Below are 20,706 nucleotides of genomic sequence, written 5' to 3' on the forward strand. Positions count from 1 at the left end.
TGTGACGTTACATATCATTTCATATATTCCACAATACACAGCCATATAACTATTCCATAGACTTACGTTAGCAGCGGCAGAACGGCGGCATAAATGTGGTCCGATACTCGCTAAATAATTCCAAAGACTTTCATATCCATGTGAAAGTTCAAATGATTATATCCACTTTTTCACGAGCTGCACACAGACATCTTTCACTCTGGAATGACAGCTGGACTGAATTGACCAAAACTTCCTCTGATCACCACAACCATTAGCCCTCCAAGCAGAACCCAAATGCTACTGAAGTTTCTGACATTTTGACAGACTCGTAGCATTGGGTCCTGTTCCACGTCGTCCATGCCGTCTGATACGCACCCATTCTTAAACATAAACAAGCGGCTCCCCCGGCTCCCCGCGCTCTATGACGATATTGTTCAGTGTGAGGCTTTCTGAATATGTAAAGTATAAGTACCCATACATGCCGCTGCGAATATCTCCTGTGGCGCGGAAGCCGTTAAGTATTTTTAATATATGTTTGCCCGATTTGGAAGCTTGGATTCTTCTTTTCCTTCCTTGTTTATTGACACCTCATTGTACCGCCTATCTGGCTAGCTAGTGGCGCTATAGCTATGACACAGCAGATCAGAGGCAGGGACATAGCCGCACAAGCCAACCGCACACCGGGAGGCGGTACAATAAACGGTAAACAAACAAGAAGAAATAAAGCGACCAAATCGGTCAAACAAAGATTAAAAATACTTAACGGCTTCCGCGCCACAGTTCCATGGAATTATAGACCAGTGGTTCCCAAACTTCTTAGCCCGTGACTCAAAAGAGAAATTAGTCTTTGCCCGGGACTCAAACTAGTGAAACTATATCTAGGCCTACAAGATCTACAAACTCTCTACAAAGTTTGTAGATCGTCTATTTTCACTATTTTAACATTTTGTTTTCTAATGTCTTAATTGTATTTGTTTTGAATTCATGAAAGGAAATTCTCGGGAATGTTTTTTGAAAATGTTTTTAAATAATAATAATTTGAAACAAAATGTGGGAAACACAAAATAAGGGGATCCATAACAATATGTCCGCGATCCACAAATGGGTCCCGACCCAGTGTTTGGGAACCAGTGCTATAGATGTTCTGGCCCTGCCACTGGTACAGTATACATGGTGTGTTACTGGACGTACTGTAGCACATGCATAATGGACCCTGCTCTGAGGGAATAATCCTGGCGCTGTAAACATTTACACAATGGTCATGCTTCACACTTCAGTCTACACAAATATATACACGGAAGGCACTTTCACTCAGGATATGAACAATAACATAGATTATGAACAAAGATGACATTTATTTAGCAGATCTAAGCACTTTGACGTGTTTCAGTTTGACTTGCAATATAAATCTGCTTACATGTTAGAAGAACTGATAAAAATCTACAGAATGCCACATCCTACAGTGAATAAGGCCAGCCTTAGTGCAGGTGAACTGTAAACTACTCTAGTGTCATATACAGAGTACAGTCAGTACACTTTGAAAATCTTTTTCATTTACACATTTGATATTATGATTAAATGACTGATGTACAATGGGTAACATGTTACTTAGGTTTGATCAGGTGGTAAATTAAATTACATGACATCTACATTACTTCAACATGGCCAGCATGTAGACTTTGTATTTAAATTACCATGGTATATATATATATATATATATATATATATATATATATATATATATTCTACATCACATAAGACATGGAGACATGACAGTGACGGCAGCGTTCTGTCTTGTGATTGAAACCTTCAACCACGCCTCCTACAGTATGCTACTTCTCTCTATCTTCTGTTCTCTCTCTCTGAAAGTGCGTCCACACAGGAGGAGAAGATATATATGTTCATGTCGGTGGTAAAGTTATAAACTTTGCTCAAGTTGAGATATTGAGTGAAGACGGGGAAGGGGTGCGAATTGCACGCATTAAGTCATTTAATCACCAGGTTTGCCTCAACATCAGTTGCGCTGCTGATGTTGTGTCACGTCAATTCGCGTCTGTCTGTGCGTTTACTTTGTAAGTTTGTTGTAACCGCACCGCACACAAATATCTTCGCTATATGTGTGAACACACACACGCACGCACGCACGCTCTCTCTTTCTCAGCACATTTAACCGCCCTCCACAACCATGTCATCAGAAGGCATCATTCATTATTGTGTAGTGCACACACACACACAAACACACACACACACACACACACACACACACACACACACACACACACACACACACAGTGGATCCATGTTAACCTAACAGTAAGTTTTAAGTTTTAACAGCGGGCGACAGCCGAATTTTACGGAAGTGCATTATTTGTCAACGGGACCCGGCAACTACTGGCGATGGAGGCGATAGCAGGCGAACAGGCGATGGTCGGAAAGTGGGCAGGGGAACGTCGGCCGAAAAGATGCAAATAATTCATCTTTTGGGCGACGTCGCCTGGCGATAGTGGGCGATTGGGCGATAGCCAATGAAATTCAAGCAACGCTCGCCGTTGGTCTCTAAGGTCTCCCGCTGTTAAAACGTACTGTTAGTTGACCTCTGGAGAGTCTCTATCCAATTCAACAAAGGTGAAAACAACCACCAGACCTACAGTGCCTACTGCTTCATATCATTAGTTAAACAACCACCAGCCCTACAGTGCCTATACTGCTTCATATCATTAGTTAGGGCTTGTGGACGTGCCCCTCTTGTCTGGATGTCGGCTCTGTTGTGTGTGTGGCATCCGAGAAACCTGGAGAAGAAAGGGTAAAGGGGATTGTATGAGCCTCGCGGCGAAAGAAAAACCTTATCTCTGGCTCTTTGTCTCTGTGTGATTGCTAGAAGGATGAATGCAGATGGCAAAGAAAGGAGAATCGGAGCAATCCTAGGGCTAAGAGGCTTTAGCCACTGCCAAATCAATCAAACATTTTTAGATTGAGCCGCATATTCTCTAACAACAGATGATATCACGCTTATTCACTCCGATCAGTCAGAGCGCATAAAGGCAGCCAAAAATAGGACACCAGAAGCGGCTCCAACCAACAATATCTGAAGCCTAATGATTTTATTTTATTTGCCGATATTTTGAAATCGGCAAAAGCCTGAGGCATGGATTAACCATGGATATAACGGATCTAATTATAACTTAAACTAACCTTTAGCATTACGGTACTTCACACATTGTGTACTTTTGTTTCGTCTTGCTGCAGTAAACACGTATTATTAGTTTTGGCTGTGATTAACTAACAACCACTGTACTTGTTGATTCCCAGGGGTTTATCCTTTTTGAGGGGCGCTATCCCCTCCAACCAATTCTATGAGCTTTTAATGTTTGCTTAACAAACGGCAGGCACCCAAAGAAAAACGGACCCCAGCCGAGCCAAGTCTATGTACTTTTAATGTTTGCTTTAAGCTGTGAAGTCATGTGGCAGCCACAGTGGGTGCCCCTCACTTCACACGACTCATTTTTCCCCCTCTTTTTCAAACGGTCGCCTACTTTGTCAGAATGTTTGCCCATTATGACATGCCCAGATTAGTTACACAAGAAGTTGTGGTTAAATGTACATGTTCCTGGCTAGATCCCTGGCTCCTCCCCTGGGCAGATTGGTGCCATGTATGTTTTCCTCCACCATGAATGAGTGAATGTAATGCATGTTGTGAAGCGCTTTGGATTCAAGATGCTATATATAAATGCACCATTTACCACGTAGGACGGGCATCTGATAGGACATCGAAAGTGGGAAATCATCAGCGTTTGAAAAGTTGTGGGTGTGCGTTTTCTTTATTATACGCTTCATTATGAAAGCATGACCCTGGGAGGAGGTCCACACAAACCTATCATGATATCTATGATTCACAGATAAATAATACTGTATCCTACCATTGGCGCCACTTTCCTTCCATTTCAACTTGTTGTCTTCAGTGTGGCGTGTCCACGCGGAGCGGAAACTGACCAGTTCAGCTGTGATGTGAGCCAGACTCCACTGTAGGCCTCTGGAGCTCTCCTTCCAAAGATTACTGCATGGGGGAAAAAATCAGAGAGAGATTTGTCAGATATTACTGGTGTTTAATTTAATTTCCTTTGGAATTCATTGTCCAAACTAGCTTTAATGCTGTTAAGGTCTAATTTCACAATACCAGTCATAGTTATTGTACTATTTTCTGCATTATTTTCCAACATTGGTGAATAAGGGAATTGATGACTCAACATAATTCAATAATGAATATAACAAAATGCATTCTAACAAGATTGGGTCTAACCGCGGCATGGCTCCCAGAGTCCCATGTCAATAACTACCTCATAGTCTTGCGAGTCGCGTTGCCAGATGATCAGAGATCTCTTATATTCTACATAGTACTGGGTGGACACACTTCAGAGAGATAAAAAAAAAACAGCTGCATTGCAGATCAAATGCAAAGACTTCGGAACGGTACTTCATATTGGGGCACTGACAGTAGTTGAATATTAGATGTCACTACTCACTAGACATAATCTGGAAATATTGATTCATGCAGATCCAAAGGTCTGACATGCGGTTGGACATGCAATGCTCCCGTGCTTGTGGTTATGGTTAGGTTAGGGTTTTAGGTAGGTCGTCGTTCTAATGACAGTCGGAGCAATAGTATGTCGAAACTAAAGCCTGTACCACTCGGCGACTGGGCATATCATGTTTGTTTTTAGTTTTCTTTCAACAAATTTATGTTTTAGCAAATTCAATATAAACAAGGTGGAACCAGCGTGGAACAAGGCAGAAAGAACCTGCTCAGTCATGGACCAATCAGAATGCTGACAAATTGTGAATTGTCTGGCAACACAAAACTATATAAGCTATGAATCACTTTGGGCAAGGTTTCAGCCTGACCCATCCACAATTCCATTATAAAATACAATTGAACAAGAAAATAAATTTATTTTTACATATTTAAATTGTAATAATATATATTATAAATGTGCACACACACACACACACACACACACACACACACACACACACACACACACACACACTCACGCTGAATGGTTCAGTGGTTTTGAGATGATTATACTGTACATGCAATGACACAAATTGTTGATGGGTCAGGAGAGCACAGCTGTGGTACACGGTATACAATGACGCAACACTAAACCTTTTTAAGTTTTCCTGATGGGCTTTCTTGTTACCATGGTAACATAGATTGCTAATCAGTGAACTTGTAAACGTTTTCCTGCAGGCTTCTGCAAAGCTTGCCTCACACAGAGCCTTTGAAATCTTAGACACTCTTTATAATTATAAAGCACTGCAACGTGAGGCTTGGTGGTAACCTGTGTCTGTTGCAGGGGTCGGGTGGACCCGGGTTCTCTTCTACCAGGGGTATAACTATCTTCTCAGCCATGTCTGTTAACAGAGAGAATGTAGGATCCACGATGAAATCAATGAACCCTAAAACAGAAAAATAACGTTATTGCATGAAGATTCGGATTTGTGCAAGTTACAAAAATGACATTTTCTGCTTTAGACTTTGTCACAGAAAAGGAATTTGAATGAGCATGCAGTGTTTTGTTACATTATATATCGGTGGGACTGGGATTTCTGAGGCGTTGTAAGGGAGACATACCTATCTGTGATTCAGCTATGAGGGTGCTATTGCGATCGCACAGAGGAGAGTAGGGAAGGCCCAGTTCTGCCTCTCTATCGCCCTCACAAAGACACAAAGGGAGAGAGAAGACACCATAACTACTTAAGCCTTTTGTCGTACGACGAATGGTGATAATATAATAATAGCTGATCTAAAAGCTCACAAGAGAACTTGAGAAAATCTTCAGCTATAATGACATTCCCTAAATGGGGATTAAATAACGTTTATTGGATTTTCAAAGGTTGTTTTGACGCAACCATTCTCCATTTGGACATTGCCGTCCCCTTGATGTACAATACCTGTACGATGGAATTGCACAGGAAAGGAATCGGACGAGAGAATGACAGCATGACGAGCTATGGCTTGGCAGGACTTGTATTGTATAATCTACTGTAAAATGCATTCAGTGACACTCTTCTTTGACAGATTCTTTAATGTATTTGATCAGACTCACTGTACTGTACCTCAAACATCACATCAATTGAGCTATTCAGTTTTGTTTCAATTCCATCAAATGGAAAATATTTAATTGAAGGTTCCTTTATTATGACCGTGGTGGAAAGCAACTAAGTACATTTACTTTAGTACTGTACTTAAGTACAATTTTGAGGTATTTGTACTTTACTTGAGTATTTCCAATTTCCAATACTTTTACTTCTACTGCACTACATCTCAGAGGCAAATATTGTACTTTTACTCCACTACATTTATTTGAAAACTTTAGTTACTAGTTACTTTGATTATTATTACAAAACATACATTAAACACTTCAACCCTACTGTATATACATTTTGTTACATACATTTGAGCTCTACAAGCTCACATTGTGAGCTTGTAGATCTGCTATTTTCAAAACATTATTATATATTCTGCACAACAAGTACTGTTACTTTTGGTACTTTTTGATGGCAATACTTGAACTTTTACTCGAGTACATTTTGAATTCGTACATTGCTGCATTGATATTTTTTTAAACATGCGAGTACTTTTACACCACTGAATATGACTCGCCTCTAAAGAAGCACACTGTTTTTGTAATTGTTTACAGACGATTTTTGAAGAATGTAACGCCTATAATGACATAATCAAATCGGGTACGTACACCATGCAGGGTTGAAAGTGGTTAAAATCTATTTAATTTCCATATTGAAACTACATGGTGGCCCCAATGTGTATCTTGGACTTTAGTGACCAGCCTGTTGTCTATGACTCGTGTGTGAAGATTGACTCCCCATTGACCTCCATTAGTACAAATTATAGTGGATCATGTACTTTGGTCTATACTGGCAGTGTTTGTAAGATTAGCTCCACACCCGCACACACACACAAATGCACACCTGCACATGCACACGCACACACTTGTATAAGAAAGTACAGAATTGAGAAGTAGACAGAACATGGACGAGAAAAGAGAACCCGAACACACTCGGCGGTCCTATACCAGTACCTGTCTGAAGAACTCTTCCATCAGAGCTTTGGTCCAACGAGAGTGCAACGCCCAGGGCTTGGACGGATGACTGATGTCAGCCGTATGCAGCAATAGAGACAGAGCCTTGGGCTTGTCGATTCTATCGAGGAAGAGCATACATTTGTCAAATCATAATGTACAGTTCACCTCAGTTGTATGCCGCTATAGTCACACAGCCAGCTTTTAGGGACTGTTTGTTAAGGTGCATTTTGCTCCTGGATCCTATTGGTTCTCCGATCTGAGCACCCGCCCAACGTCTGTGTGTGTGAATGGGTGAATGCATGCAGAAATGACATTTGACCTTTTCACAATAAATTCTCTTCACTTTCCCTGATCTTTCCCTATAAAGTATCCCCCCCCCCCCCCCATTGTGCTTGATTTGCCAGGTGTGAAATGAGGCAAATTATTGGCTTTATGCACTCGTGAATTCCGTTTGTGTCCAAGCATAGGCATGGTAACGCCCAACCTGCCTGTGATTGGTCTACTGACACTGCCCGTCTCTTGACTGTCCTCCGAGACGCGAGGTTACTCCGTGGTGAGATTGAGAAATAAATAATACAAGAGAATGACAGCTTGGCACGCGCGACGGAATGCAGCCTTGTAACTAACTTGTAAGTTTTATTTTTGTAGAAGAGGCAAACTAATATTGTTCATGCCGTTTGCTTTGATTGAATTGAATTGATTGAACACATATGATGTACTATGATTTGATTTGGGTGTGTTCTAAATATAGTGATGTGTTGATTATCGTGTATTAATCTAATTATAGTAAACTAATATTATCACACAAAAAGGATAAAGATGAAGGGAAAATAAACATATCAGCATATCATGCACATATCAGCCTGCTGTACTATAACATTACCGTTCTTGTTGTTGTAGATAGGACTTCATGGCTTTAACTTGGAGGAGGTGAGAAGACATGTCTGTAGCCAGCACCATCTCTATAACCAGCGATCGCAACTCCCTGTCCACACACACACACACACACACACACACACAGTGGAGAGCACAGTGGTACAGTATGATGTATACACTATACAATGACACAAAGATGACTGGCAGCCACACTCAAAAGATGTTCTAAACCTTTTTAGTTTACGCTTTCCTGATGGGCTTCCTTGTTGCCGTGGTAACAGAGATTGCTAATCAGTCCTGTCCCGTTTTCCTGCAGGCTTTGATCTGCAAAGCTTTACAAAACATTTACAATTGTGTAAAGCAGCAGTGAGTTGTTATATGAAAAATAGCAGATCTACAAGCTCATAGCGCGCCACCGAGTGGCGCGCTATGAGCTTGTAGGTCTGCTATTTAGAGGATTTAGAAGATTAAAAAAAAAAATTGAGGTCAGGCCTAAATGGGTTAACATGACCATTAGTTAGAAGGTGGCTGTGACCTCATATTGTTTATTTGGTATAGCCTACTGTTGTTGTTGCTGAATAAACACAGAAAGAGGCTACTTATGGCTAGAGTTGGGACCTGTAACCGGAGGACCAGGTTCCAGCATTGAGGAAGACCAATCACTTTCCAGAACACCCATAGCGATGATTTGATTGGCTGAGGGCTTAAAAAGTGAAGATAAAAATTGAGGACAGAAATGTGAGGATGCCAAAAGTGATTGGCCGGAATGTGATGATCTATGACGATAAGAGCTCACTTCACACAAGTGTGATTTATTTTATTTTTTAGGTTTTGTTTTCAATGGTTTTTTTATTTAGTAAATTCATGTGATGTGACCGGTAAAAGCTAATGACTTTGAAGTGGAGTTGAAGTATTTGTTGATAACTGATTACCAGACTGGCTTTAAATTACGTTTGTGGTTCTCTACCAATATAAGTTGCAGTGCCCGCCCAATCAAATAATAAATTGTGCCCGATGTGAAATAAACCACAGCGGGCACTATCTATAAGTATAAAGTAAAGTCTGTAAAGATGTAAACTTGGATGGATTTGTTTTGCCACATCGTTGCTGTAAGCTGAGCAGTGTTGTTTTCGTCGACTAAAACTAAGACGAAAAATATTCGTCGACTACCTATTTTCACTGACGAAAACAAATGGAAACTAAATGAAAACTAAGCTACGATGACTAAAACTAAGACTAAATATACTGACAACAAAATAAAAACTAGACTAAAATGTTAGGAAGGGACTAGTGGACAAGAGATCCAGTATAAGTCATTTTACACTTGGTTGCATGCTGAAAATAGCTGATCTACAAGCTCGCGACGCGTTGTGAGCTTGTAGATCGGCTATTTTCAGCAATTGTAAAAACACTCATTACGACGGCATCAAGACCCACCAAAATACATTTTAGTTGACTAAATCAACTGTAGATTTAGTCTACTAAAATCTTATGACATTTAGTCGACTAAAACTAGACTAACACTAAGACATTTCAGGTGACTAAAATGTGACAAACTAAATTAAGTTTCAGTCCAAAGACTATGACTAAACTAAAACCAAAAACAACACTGAAGCTGAGGTAGGCTACTGTGCTTCAACTTAACTACCCATCATATCATCAGTTCACTGTCTGTCTGGTGGAAAGCATGCATGTCCAAAACCGTTACATTTCAGGAAATGGGGAAAAAGAAACCTGTGTTCCAATGGATCCAATAATAGTTATGTACAGGTAGAACCACCATTTACATGTATACTTAACAGCAAGAAGTGAAACTAGATGACAAGAGTGTTTTTTTCCATCTTACATCCATTCCTCTCGAGTCAGGTTGGTGAAGATGTTCAGTCGGTCATCCTGGAGCAGGAGAAACGCTGCACTCAAATGATGGCTCTCTTGAACCGAGCGGTCATTGTAGATCATCGCAAACTCTGACCTAAGAGAGAGAGAGTGACATATTCAGTCTGGCTCATGTATACGTGGAAATATGGCATCATCTGGCATCGCCTTCAACAGTGGTGGAAAGTAACTAAGTACATTTACTTAAGTACTGTACTTAAGTACAATTTGAGGTATTTGTACTTTACTCAATTTCCAATACTTTTACTTGTACTGTACTCCAGTACATCTCAGAGGCAAATATGAATGAATGAATAGTTTATTTCGATCTTTTGAGAGGGAGACATTACACAAAACAGTTTACTTTTAGGTGATCGAAAAGGCATAGGCAGAAGCTTAAAGCTTATTAGTGCCTATCCTTATCTCAACGTATTCCAAAATACTGTTGAAGATATGCATCACAATCAACATATAAACAAAACAAACAAATGCCATTTAACAAAGGAGAATATAAAATTAAACAAACAAAAAACTAAATAGACAACGAGAAAAAACAAAACAAGACAAAACAAGGAGGGGAAAAAAGACAAAAAGCTACAATGTTATACCTTAGTCCAACACTACATGGCATAAACATGGCTCAGCTCCCCGCTCATTCCAGGTTATATCTATGCAATAATTCCTGTTTGAGCCTCTTTTTAAATTGTTTTAGGTTGTTGCTTTGCTTTATTGGCTCAGACAAGCTGTTCCACAGCTTAACTCCATGAACAGAAACACACATGCTCTTTAAGGTAGATCCAACACTTATTTGTTTGAAGTTTAGTTCCCCTCTCAGCTCATACCTCCCATCCCTATCCCTAAACCTTTTTTGTATATTTCCAGGAAGCAGATTATGTCTTGCTTTATATAATAATTGTGCTGTTTTAAAATCAACTAAATCAAAGAACTTTAATGTATGTGAATTTAGAAACAGTGGATTTGTGTGTTCATAGTAATTTACTTTATTGACTATTCTTATTGCTTTTTTCTGCAGTAAATATAGTGGCTGAAGGTTGCTTTTGTATGTATTACCCCACACTTCCACACAGTAGGTGAGATATGGTGTTATAAGGGTGCAATAGAGAGTGTATAGTGATTTAGACTCAAGGACATTTCTTGTTTTGCCCATGACACCAATATTTCTCGCTAATTTAGACCGGATGTAATTAATGTGGGGTTTCCAAGAGAACTTGTACTTTTACTTCACTACAATTATTTGAAAACTTTAGTTACTAGTTACTTTGTAGATTTTTATTATTATTACAAAATATATATTAATATATATAATATACATTACAAATGATCATCTGGCATTGCCTTCACTGTGTGATAGTCACAAAGACTCAAATGTGATAACCGGCGTTCGTCATGGCACTTGGTATATCCAATCACAGGGAACAATGAATGCCTGTGATAATCAATCAATCGATCTATCAATCGATCAGATAACCACAGGCATCGAATGATCGGGAAAACTAAGGTAAGGGTTTGATGGGAGAGGGGGGAATGAGAGAATGAGAGTGAGAAGGATTGTAAGTGCAAAAATCACACCCGTGTGAACTGAGTGGTGCAACTCCCCTCTCCCCCTGCCCCCCCCCCCCCTCTCTCTCTCTCTCTCTCTCATTAGCAGGCTACAGTGCAGCACTATCTCTCTCTCTGTTTCTGGCACAACAGCGCCACTTTTGCCCCTACTGGTACTCGTAGTCCCACACATACATAGACACATATAGGTTAACACGAACATTGCTGTTCCTTGGGAGTGGTTGCACCACTCAAAAATGATAAAACACCCTAGTAAAGTGTATGGAGAGCATGGGCTGAGGGGAAATTCCTCTAGCAATGAGAGTGAAACAGGGTGGTAGAAAGGCTGCAGGGAGTATCCCAACCTATTAAGTAGGTCTTTCATAAATGAATGCAGCGTTAATGAATAGTATAGCAGATGATTAAAGCTGAGGGCTTTTGAGTGTTAATTACTCAGTTGAGGCTTGATAATAATGACCCAATTTTACTTCCAGTCTACTCTCATTTGCATAATCTGCTTTGTTAGGATTTTTTTTAATGGGGAGTAAAGTACGTCATGAAAAGCATTCCAATTAGCGATTATTATAACCAAACCACACACACACACAGCCCTGTTAAAAATAGCTTTGCGCACAGTAAGGGAAAAAGTTATGCTTCTTGAACAAAATGCTAACTTAGGTTTGGCCAATAGGCTACAGTACTTTATATCGATATTATACTGATACCATGATATGAGACTAGATATTGTCTGGTATTTTCAATATTGTAATATAGCATAGCTGTAAGTGGTGTCTTTTCTGGCTTATTGTAGTGGTCTATACTCTATAGGCCAGTGGTTCCCAAACTTTTTCATGTCAAGGACCCCCAAATTGACACTTATTAGCAGTGGAGTGCACAGATAGACACTAGGGGGTGCTGCCCTTTTGGCAATGTGCTCTTAAAAAAAAAAAACGGAAAAAAAAACTTTTTTTTTCTTTCTTATTTGTAGTGTGTGGACCATGCGGTGACATTGAACATCAATTCTTGATAAAAACGCTTCTACTATATTATTTAGGCCCCCATAGCCTCGGTACCAGGCTTTCATTTTTGTTGGTGCAAAAATTGAAAGCCTGGAGGAACGCATTGGCCGCTCTGGTCTAAAAGTGGGAGTCAACCCTTCCGGGTGGGCGTCGCTCCAAATGATGTGACGTAGCGCTGCACTAGGGGGGAGAGGAGGGGCCGGGGTGACGGAAAGATCGATGAGATCCAATCAGGGCGTGCGTAAATCTGAGCCGCAACCCGCCCCTCTAAACCAGAAACCTAACACGTTAGCTCAGGCTAAGGCCCCCACAATCTAAAGCTATGTTTCTATGTCAGTGGTTCTTCGATAAAAAAATAAATAGCAGACCTACAAGCTTGTAGCGCCCCACTCGGTGGCGCGCTATGAGCTTGTAAATCTGCTATTTTTCAATAGCTAAAGCACGACATGATCCAACCTGTGGGGGCAGCGGACTGACCTCATGCTTCCTTCATGCATGAGGAGTCCAAGCTGCTTCTTTTCACCTGACAGGGGGAATTTCCCCGGCCGGACGTAGCGCGTGGAAGTAACACGTTATTCTGACCAGTTCCTTACCTCTCCATCAGGCTGGCCAGGGGGAGGTAGTTTAGAGACCAGGATTACTGCATGTTTTTGTGAGGGTACCTACCCTAGGGGACACGGGGAGAACATGCACAGTCCACACAGAAAGGCCCTTTCACAATATTTTAAACAAAAAATATTTCCCAGAACAATTGCTGTTGTTTTTTTTTTATATATAATTTATCTTCCCGCCCGATCTTTTTTCACATTTTTTATTTAACTACATTGCAAAAGAAGTAGCATTACTTTTGACAGTGCAGAAACATAATTGCCTTCCTTGATGTATTATTGAGTATCAACGACCATCACCCATGGGCATTGGGCATACAGTCACAGACACACAGCTCCCCTCGACAGAAACTACTACTATCAGTCTGCATGGAGTCTGTCTCATCTCTGTACAATTACTTAATTTCTGTACAACTGTAAGCATGCTTATTGTTTAGAACTTCAAGTAAAAAAAGCTTTCTTTGATGGCATCTTAGGATAGATGTAGATCTATTTGACAGTGCAGAAACATAATTGCCTTCCTTGATCATGTTTTAATGAGCATACATGCATACATGTCACAGACACACACAGCTCTCCTCTACAGTGCTCTACTACTGAAAGTGACTGGAGCCCAACACACACCGGGTGTGCAGCGACGCGGCACAGGCGTTGCCGCGCGGCAACGCCTGGAAAATAGAACGGTGGCGTATCGGAGCGTCAGGCGAGGCGTGAACGCGCGTCGGACGCCGCCGGTGTGCGATAGGTTCATTGAAAATAACGGTTTTGACGCGCGGCGTTCGCAGACGGTGTGTGAGACCCTTCAGTCTCATTTCTCCCCAAAAACACTTGAATATGATTATTGTCTCCACCAGGCCGAAGGCATGTGGGGAGAGTATGTTTTGCACTCCGTCCGTCCGCGTGTCCGTCCGTCCGTCCGTCCGTCCGTCCGTGTGTCCGTGTGTCCGTGAACAGCTAATCTCGGCCACCGTTAACCCGGTCGATGCCATATTTTGCACACACACTCCCTGGATGCCAACCATGAACCTCTGCCCCAAACTTTCCAGAACGGCCTGTTATAGCGCCACCAGGAGGCCGCTTTGTGCAAAACAAGTTTTTGCACAGTACACCTACAGATTTTGTCCAAACATCACGCAAATTGGTACACAGTCTCTCTAGAGCCATTCAACGAAACGGGTCTTTCAGATTTATCAGACTCCATCCTGATTGGTTAAGATTGGCTTCCAAAGTTCACAGGAGTGCTCAGTTTCAAACAAAATGCTGCAAATCATCAACACATCGCGTGATTTCCGTGAAATTGTGCACCCACATTCCCACTAGGCCGAGGACAAAATGCCACATGAACAATTTCAACTCAGCCTCAAGGTGGCGCTATAACTGGCCGAAAAGTGTTTTTACCTCTAACTGCACGGATCTGTGGATAACCTGGTGGAGACCTGTGCCCGGAAGGGCACTTTTTCTAGTTATTGTCTCCACCAGGCCGAAGGCATGGGGGGAGAGTATGTTTTGCACTCCGTCCGTCCGTCCGTCCGTCCGTCCGTGTGTCCGTGTGTCCGTCCGTCCGTCCGTGTGTCCGTGAGCAGCTAATCTCTGCCACCGTTAACCCGGTCGATGCCAAATTTTGCACACACACTCCCTGGATGCCAACGATGAACCTCTGCCCCAAACTTTCCAGAACGGCCTGTTATAGCGCCACCAAGAGGCCGCTTTGTGCAAAACAAGTTTTTGCACAGTACACCTACAGATTTTGTCCAAACATCACGCAAATTGGTACACAGTCTCTCTAGGTCTAGAGCCATTCAACGAAACCAGTCTTTCAGATTTCCAGAACGGCCTGTTATAGCGCCACCAGGAGGCCGCTCCAGGAGGCCGCTTTGTGCAAAACAAGTTTTTGCACAGTACACCTAAAGATTTTGTCCAAACATCACGCAAATTAGTACACAGTCTCTCTAGAGCCATTCAACGAAACCAGTCTTTCAGATTTCCAGAACGGCCTGTTATAGCGCCACCAGGAGGCCGCTTTGTGCAAAACAAGTTTTTGCACAGTACACCTACAGATTTTGTCCAAACATCACGCAAATTGGTACACAGTCTCTCTAGAGCCATTCAACGAAACCAGTAGGGATGCACCGAAAATTCGGCCACCGAAAATATTCGGCCGAAAATGGCTAAAAATGTATTTTCGGCCTATTCGGTTTCGGCTCAAATAGGCCGAAAATATATCACCGAATAGTCAAAACACCGGGTCGGTATAAACACAACACGCGATTGTCTTGAACGTAACCAGAGCGCTCCGCATCTACCTCTCTCTCTCTTCCAACTTCAGTCTCCCCCACACACACACACACAAACACACACACACACACACACACACAGTCACACAGCGTCAAGTTGCTCTGTGCTGTGGCTGCGATGCGCTCCGCGAAATCTGCGAGCTCAACAGGTCCCAAAACATGGTATTTGTGAGCACCGCCACTGTCTACTCTATTCTTTTGTCGTATGACAAAAAATGCTCCCCAATGTCTGAATCTGTGAGTTTGCATGCAGGCTACGACGAACACTAGCAGTAGCTTGCTCGTTAGCTCCTCAAATTTGTTCCACCTGGGTGTAATCTCAGCAGCGCATTGAAGTGGGCACAGGCAGGGCAAAAGCAGAAGCAGAATGTCCGTGAACGTTTTGCTTAACAATGATCAGTTGTTCAGTGCTGTTTAACTTTGGCAATATGTGATACTAGAGCCTAGAGAACATGCTAATATGGCTGCTAAATACGTTTTCCCCTATCAGCTAGCAGCATGCTATTGTGTGTGTGCGTGTGTGTGTGTGTGTGTGTGTGTGTGTGTGTGTGTGTGTTTGTGCGTGCGTGTGCGTGCGTGCCCACACACTGTGTAGGACAGTGGTTCTCATAGTGGGAGTTCCAGCTAAATTATAGATAGTTAGGAAGTAAACCAAGTGGGGCCGGTCTGTAACAGAGTGCAAAAATGGAACCAAATACACTCAAAATTTACATTGATTTTTACAATAGAAATAAAAATAAATTGGGGTCCCAGAGATAGAAATGGGAAGAAAGACAGTTAGCTATACACAGTCAACATTACAGATTACAGTATCATTACAAGTACAAGGAATGGCAATGAAATCAAATTGTATATAAAATATTAATTTTGAAGGAGTATTCATTTTTATTGTCTTTATTGTTAGTTACAACATGCCTACAATAACTTGAAGCATTTTTTTAAAGGTAATTGCAAAAAAGGTGCCATAATCCGATTAATCGTTTAAATAATCGCCCGATGAATCGATTATGAAAATCCATAATCATGTCTTTTGCCATAATCAGGTAGCTTTACAACAAAGCTGTATTCGGCTATTCGGTATTCGGTTTTCGGCCAACTGTTTCCTATTATCGGTATTCGGTTTCGGCCAAGAATTTCCCTTTCGGTGCATCCCTAGAAACCAGTCTTTCTCGACAGAAACTACTACTATCAGTCTGCATGGAGTCTGTCTCATCTCTGTACAATTACTTAATTTCTGTACAACTGTAAGCATGCTTATTGTTTAGAACTTCAAGTAAAAAAAGCTTTCTTTGATGGCATCTTAGGATAGATGTAGATCTATTTGACAGTGCAGAAACATAATTGCCTTCCTTGATCATGTTTTAATGAGCATACATGCATACATGTCACAGACACACACAGCTCTCCTCTACAGTGCTCTACTACTGAAAGTGACTGGAGCCCAACACACACCGGGTGTGCAGCGACGCGGCACAGGCGTTGCCGCGCGGCAACGCCTGGAAAATAGAACGGTGGCGTATCGGAGCGTCAGGCGAGGCGTGAACGCGCGTCGGACGCCGCCGGTGTGCGATAGGTTCATTGAAAATAACGGTTTTGACGCGCGGCGTTCGCAGACGGTGTGTGAGACCCTTCAGTCTCATTTCTCCCCAAAAACACTTGAATATGATTATTGTCTCCACCAGGCCGAAGGCATGTGGGGAGAGTATGTTTTGCACTCCGTCCGTCCGCGTGTCCGTCCGTCCGTCCGTCCGTCCGTCCGTGTGTCCGTGTGTCCGTGAACAGCTAATCTCGGCCACCGTTAACCCGGTCGATGCCATATTTTGCACACACACTCCCTGGATGCCAACCATGAACCTCTGCCCCAAACTTTCCAGAACGGCCTGTTATAGCGCCACCAGGAGGCCGCTTTGTGCAAAACAAGTTTTTGCACAGTACACCTACAGATTTTGTCCAAACATCACGCAAATTGGTACACAGTCTCTCTAGAGCCATTCAACGAAACGGGTCTTTCAGATTTATCAGACTCCATCCTGATTGGTTAAGATTGGCTTCCAAAGTTCACAGGAGTGCTCAGTTTCAAACAAAATGCTGCAAATCATCAACACATCGCGTGATTTCCGTGAAATTGTGCACCCACATTCCCACTAGGCCGAGGACAAAATGCCACATGAACAATTTCAACTCAGCCTCAAGGTGGCGCTATAACTGGCCGAAAAGTGTTTTTACCTCTAACTGCACGGATCTGTGGATAACCTGGTGGAGACCTGTGCCCGGAAGGGCACTTTTTCTAGTTATTGTCTCCACCAGGCCGAAGGCATGGGGGGAGAGTATGTTTTGCACTCCGTCCGTCCGTCCGTCCGTCCGTCCGTGTGTCCGTGTGTCCGTCCGTCCGTCCGTGTGTCCGTGAGCAGCTAATCTCTGCCACCGTTAACCCGGTCGATGCCAAATTTTGCACACACACTCCCTGGATGCCAACGATGAACCTCTGCCCCAAACTTTCCAGAACGGCCTGTTATAGCGCCACCAAGAGGCCGCTTTGTGCAAAACAAGTTTTTGCACAGTACACCTACAGATTTTGTCCAAACATCACGCAAATTGGTACACAGTCTCTCTAGGTCTAGAGCCATTCAACGAAACCAGTCTTTCAGATTTCCAGAACGGCCTGTTATAGCGCCACCAGGAGGCCGCTCCAGGAGGCCGCTTTGTGCAAAACAAGTTTTTGCACAGTACACCTAAAGATTTTGTCCAAACATCACGCAAATTAGTACACAGTCTCTCTAGAGCCATTCAACGAAACCAGTCTTTCAGATTTCCAGAACGGCCTGTTATAGCGCCACCAGGAGGCCGCTTTGTGCAAAACAAGTTTTTGCACAGTACACCTACAGATTTTGTCCAAACATCACGCAAATTGGTACACAGTCTCTCTAGAGCCATTCAACGAAACCAGTAGGGATGCACCGAAAATTCGGCCACCGAAAATATTCGGCCGAAAATGGCTAAAAATGTATTTTCGGCCTATTCGGTTTCGGCTCAAATAGGCCGAAAATATATCACCGAATAGTCAAAACACCGGGTCGGTATAAACACAACACGCGATTGTCTTGAACGTAACCAGAGCGCTCCGCATCTACCTCTCTCTCTCTTCCAACTTCAGTCTCCCCCACACACACACACACAAACACACACACACACACACACACACACAGTCACACAGCGTCAAGTTGCTCTGTGCTGTGGCTGCGATGCGCTCCGCGAAATCTGCGAGCTCAACAGGTCCCAAAACATGGTATTTGTGAGCACCGCCACTGTCTACTCTATTCTTTTGTCGTATGACAAAAAATGCTCCCCAATGTCTGAATCTGTGAGTTTGCATGCAGGCTACGACGAACACTAGCAGTAGCTTGCTCGTTAGCTCCTCAAATTTGTTCCACCTGGGTGTAATCTCAGCAGCGCATTGAAGTGGGCACAGGCAGGGCAAAAGCAGAAGCAGAATGTCCGTGAACGTTTTGCTTAACAATGATCAGTTGTTCAGTGCTGTTTAACTTTGGCAATATGTGATACTAGAGCCTAGAGAACATGCTAATATGGCTGCTAAATACGTTTTCCCCTATCAGCTAGCAGCATGCTATTGTGTGTGTGCGTGTGTGTGTGTGTGTGTGTGTGTGTGTGTGTTTGTGCGTGCGTGTGCGTGCGTGCCCACACACTGTGTAGGACAGTGGTTCTCATAGTGGGAGTTCCAGCTAAATTATAGATAGTTAGGAAGTAAACCAAGTGGGGCCGGTCTGTAACAGAGTGCAAAAATGGAACCAAATACACTCAAAATTTACATTGATTTTTACAATAGAAATAAAAATAAATTGGGGTCCCAGAGATAGAAATGGGAAGAAAGACAGTTAGCTATACACAGTCAACATTACAGATTACAGTATCATTACAAGTACAAGGAATGGCAATGAAATCAAATTGTATATAAAATATTAATTTTGAAGGAGTATTCATTTTTATTGTCTTTATTGTTAGTTACAACATGCCTACAATAACTTGAAGCATTTTTTTAAAGGTAATTGCAAAAAAGGTGCCATAATCCGATTAATCGTTTAAATAATCGCCCGATGAATCGATTATGAAAATCCATAATCATGTCTTTTGCCATAATCAGGTAGCTTTACAACAAAGCTGTATTCGGCTATTCGGTATTCGGTTTTCGGCCAACTGTTTCCTATTATCGGTATTCGGTTTCGGCCAAGAATTTCCCTTTCGGTGCATCCCTAGAAACCAGTCTTTCAGATTTCCAGAACGGCCTGTTATAGCGCCACCAGGAGGCCGCTTTGTGCAAAACAAGTTTTTGCACAGTACACCTACAGATTTTGTCCAAACATCACGCAAATTGGTACACAGTCTCTCTAGAGCCATTCAACGAATCCGGTCTTTCAGATTTCTCAAACTCCATCCTGATTGGTTAAGATTGGCTTCCAAAGTTCACAGGAGTGCTCAGTTTCAAACAAAATGCTGCAAATCATGAACACATCGCGTGATTTCCGTGAAATTGTGCACCCACATTCCCACTAGGCCGAGGACGAAATGCCACATGAACAATTTCAACTCAGCCTCAAGGTGGCGCTATAACTGGCCGAAAAGTGTTTTTACCTCTAACTGCACGGATCTGTGGATAACTTTGTATGCAAACTCCCTAGAGGCCAAGGATAAACCTTTGCCTGGAATTCTTCACATCTGCTCATCCTGGTGGAGACCTGTGCCCAGAAGGGCACTTTTTCTAGTTATTTATTTATTTTGAAAAATCGATTTTTATTTTTATTAAATCGATTCATATCGTCAGGAATAATATAGATATATACGATATATCGTTACATGCCTAGTTATAACCAATTTTAGAGTTTAGACGTCTAATAGGCAGACAATTGCTCAGTGGGTAGCTAACTGTAGTACTGCATACAATACGTGGATAGAGTTCATAATGAAAGAATATTTAGCAAAGAACCGTACTTACTTTGTGTGAATATGGAAGTTGTTTGTGGTTCCTGTGTGCTCATAGTCATGGATAGCTGCAGCAAACAGGGACGCCATCACCTCCAGCTCTGTTAGCCAGTGCTATATATAGACACACAACGTGAAAACGATCAAATGGATCAATCAAAAGGACTGCCCGTTTTCCATTAGGGGTTATAATATGTAGTTTAATTTAAATGATCGGTTTACAATCTCAGTCCTCACTGAGAAGTATAGGTCTAGGGCCACCTAACTGATCGTTCCCTGATATCGTTGTCGGGCAGAAACCTTGCATCTCCAGTTTTAAAATTATGTTTTGTGTCATGCCCTATACTTCGTTGTACAACAGTGCCGTGCAAAAGTAGCAAAATTAGCAAAATTT

General features: G+C 42.2%; 1 protein-coding gene across 2 annotated transcripts in view; it reads right to left on the reverse strand.

The window, feature by feature from the left end:
- Positions 1 to 2,226: 2,226 nt before the first annotated feature.
- The window catches only part of LOC310863097 (dual specificity calcium/calmodulin-dependent 3',5'-cyclic nucleotide phosphodiesterase 1B-like), a 28,523-nt gene continuing 10,043 nt past the window's right edge, over positions 2,227 to 20,706 (reverse strand). The window contains exons 7-14 of one of the 2 annotated variants that reach the window (XM_083771221.1): positions 20,326 to 20,426; positions 9,808 to 9,933; positions 7,969 to 8,070; positions 7,083 to 7,203; positions 5,615 to 5,696; positions 5,322 to 5,394; positions 3,900 to 4,036; positions 2,227 to 2,771 (exon numbers count right to left, since the gene is read on the reverse strand). In XM_083771221.1, coding sequence (XP_083627347.1) covers positions 2,704 to 2,771; positions 3,900 to 4,036; positions 5,322 to 5,394; positions 5,615 to 5,696; positions 7,083 to 7,203; positions 7,969 to 8,070; positions 9,808 to 9,933; positions 20,326 to 20,426 — 810 coding nt within the window. In that variant the 3' untranslated portion in view covers positions 2,227 to 2,703. Of the gene's footprint in view, positions 2,772 to 3,899; positions 4,037 to 5,321; positions 5,440 to 5,614; positions 5,697 to 7,082; positions 7,204 to 7,968; positions 8,071 to 9,807; positions 9,934 to 20,325; positions 20,427 to 20,706 lie in introns of both variants that reach the window. The other variant, XM_083771220.1, reaches the window with a different exon arrangement.

This window comes from Protomyctophum parallelum (assembly GCF_964188405.1).
Source record: "Protomyctophum parallelum genome assembly, chromosome: 8".
Lineage (NCBI taxonomy): Eukaryota > Metazoa > Chordata > Actinopteri > Myctophiformes > Myctophidae > Protomyctophum > Protomyctophum parallelum.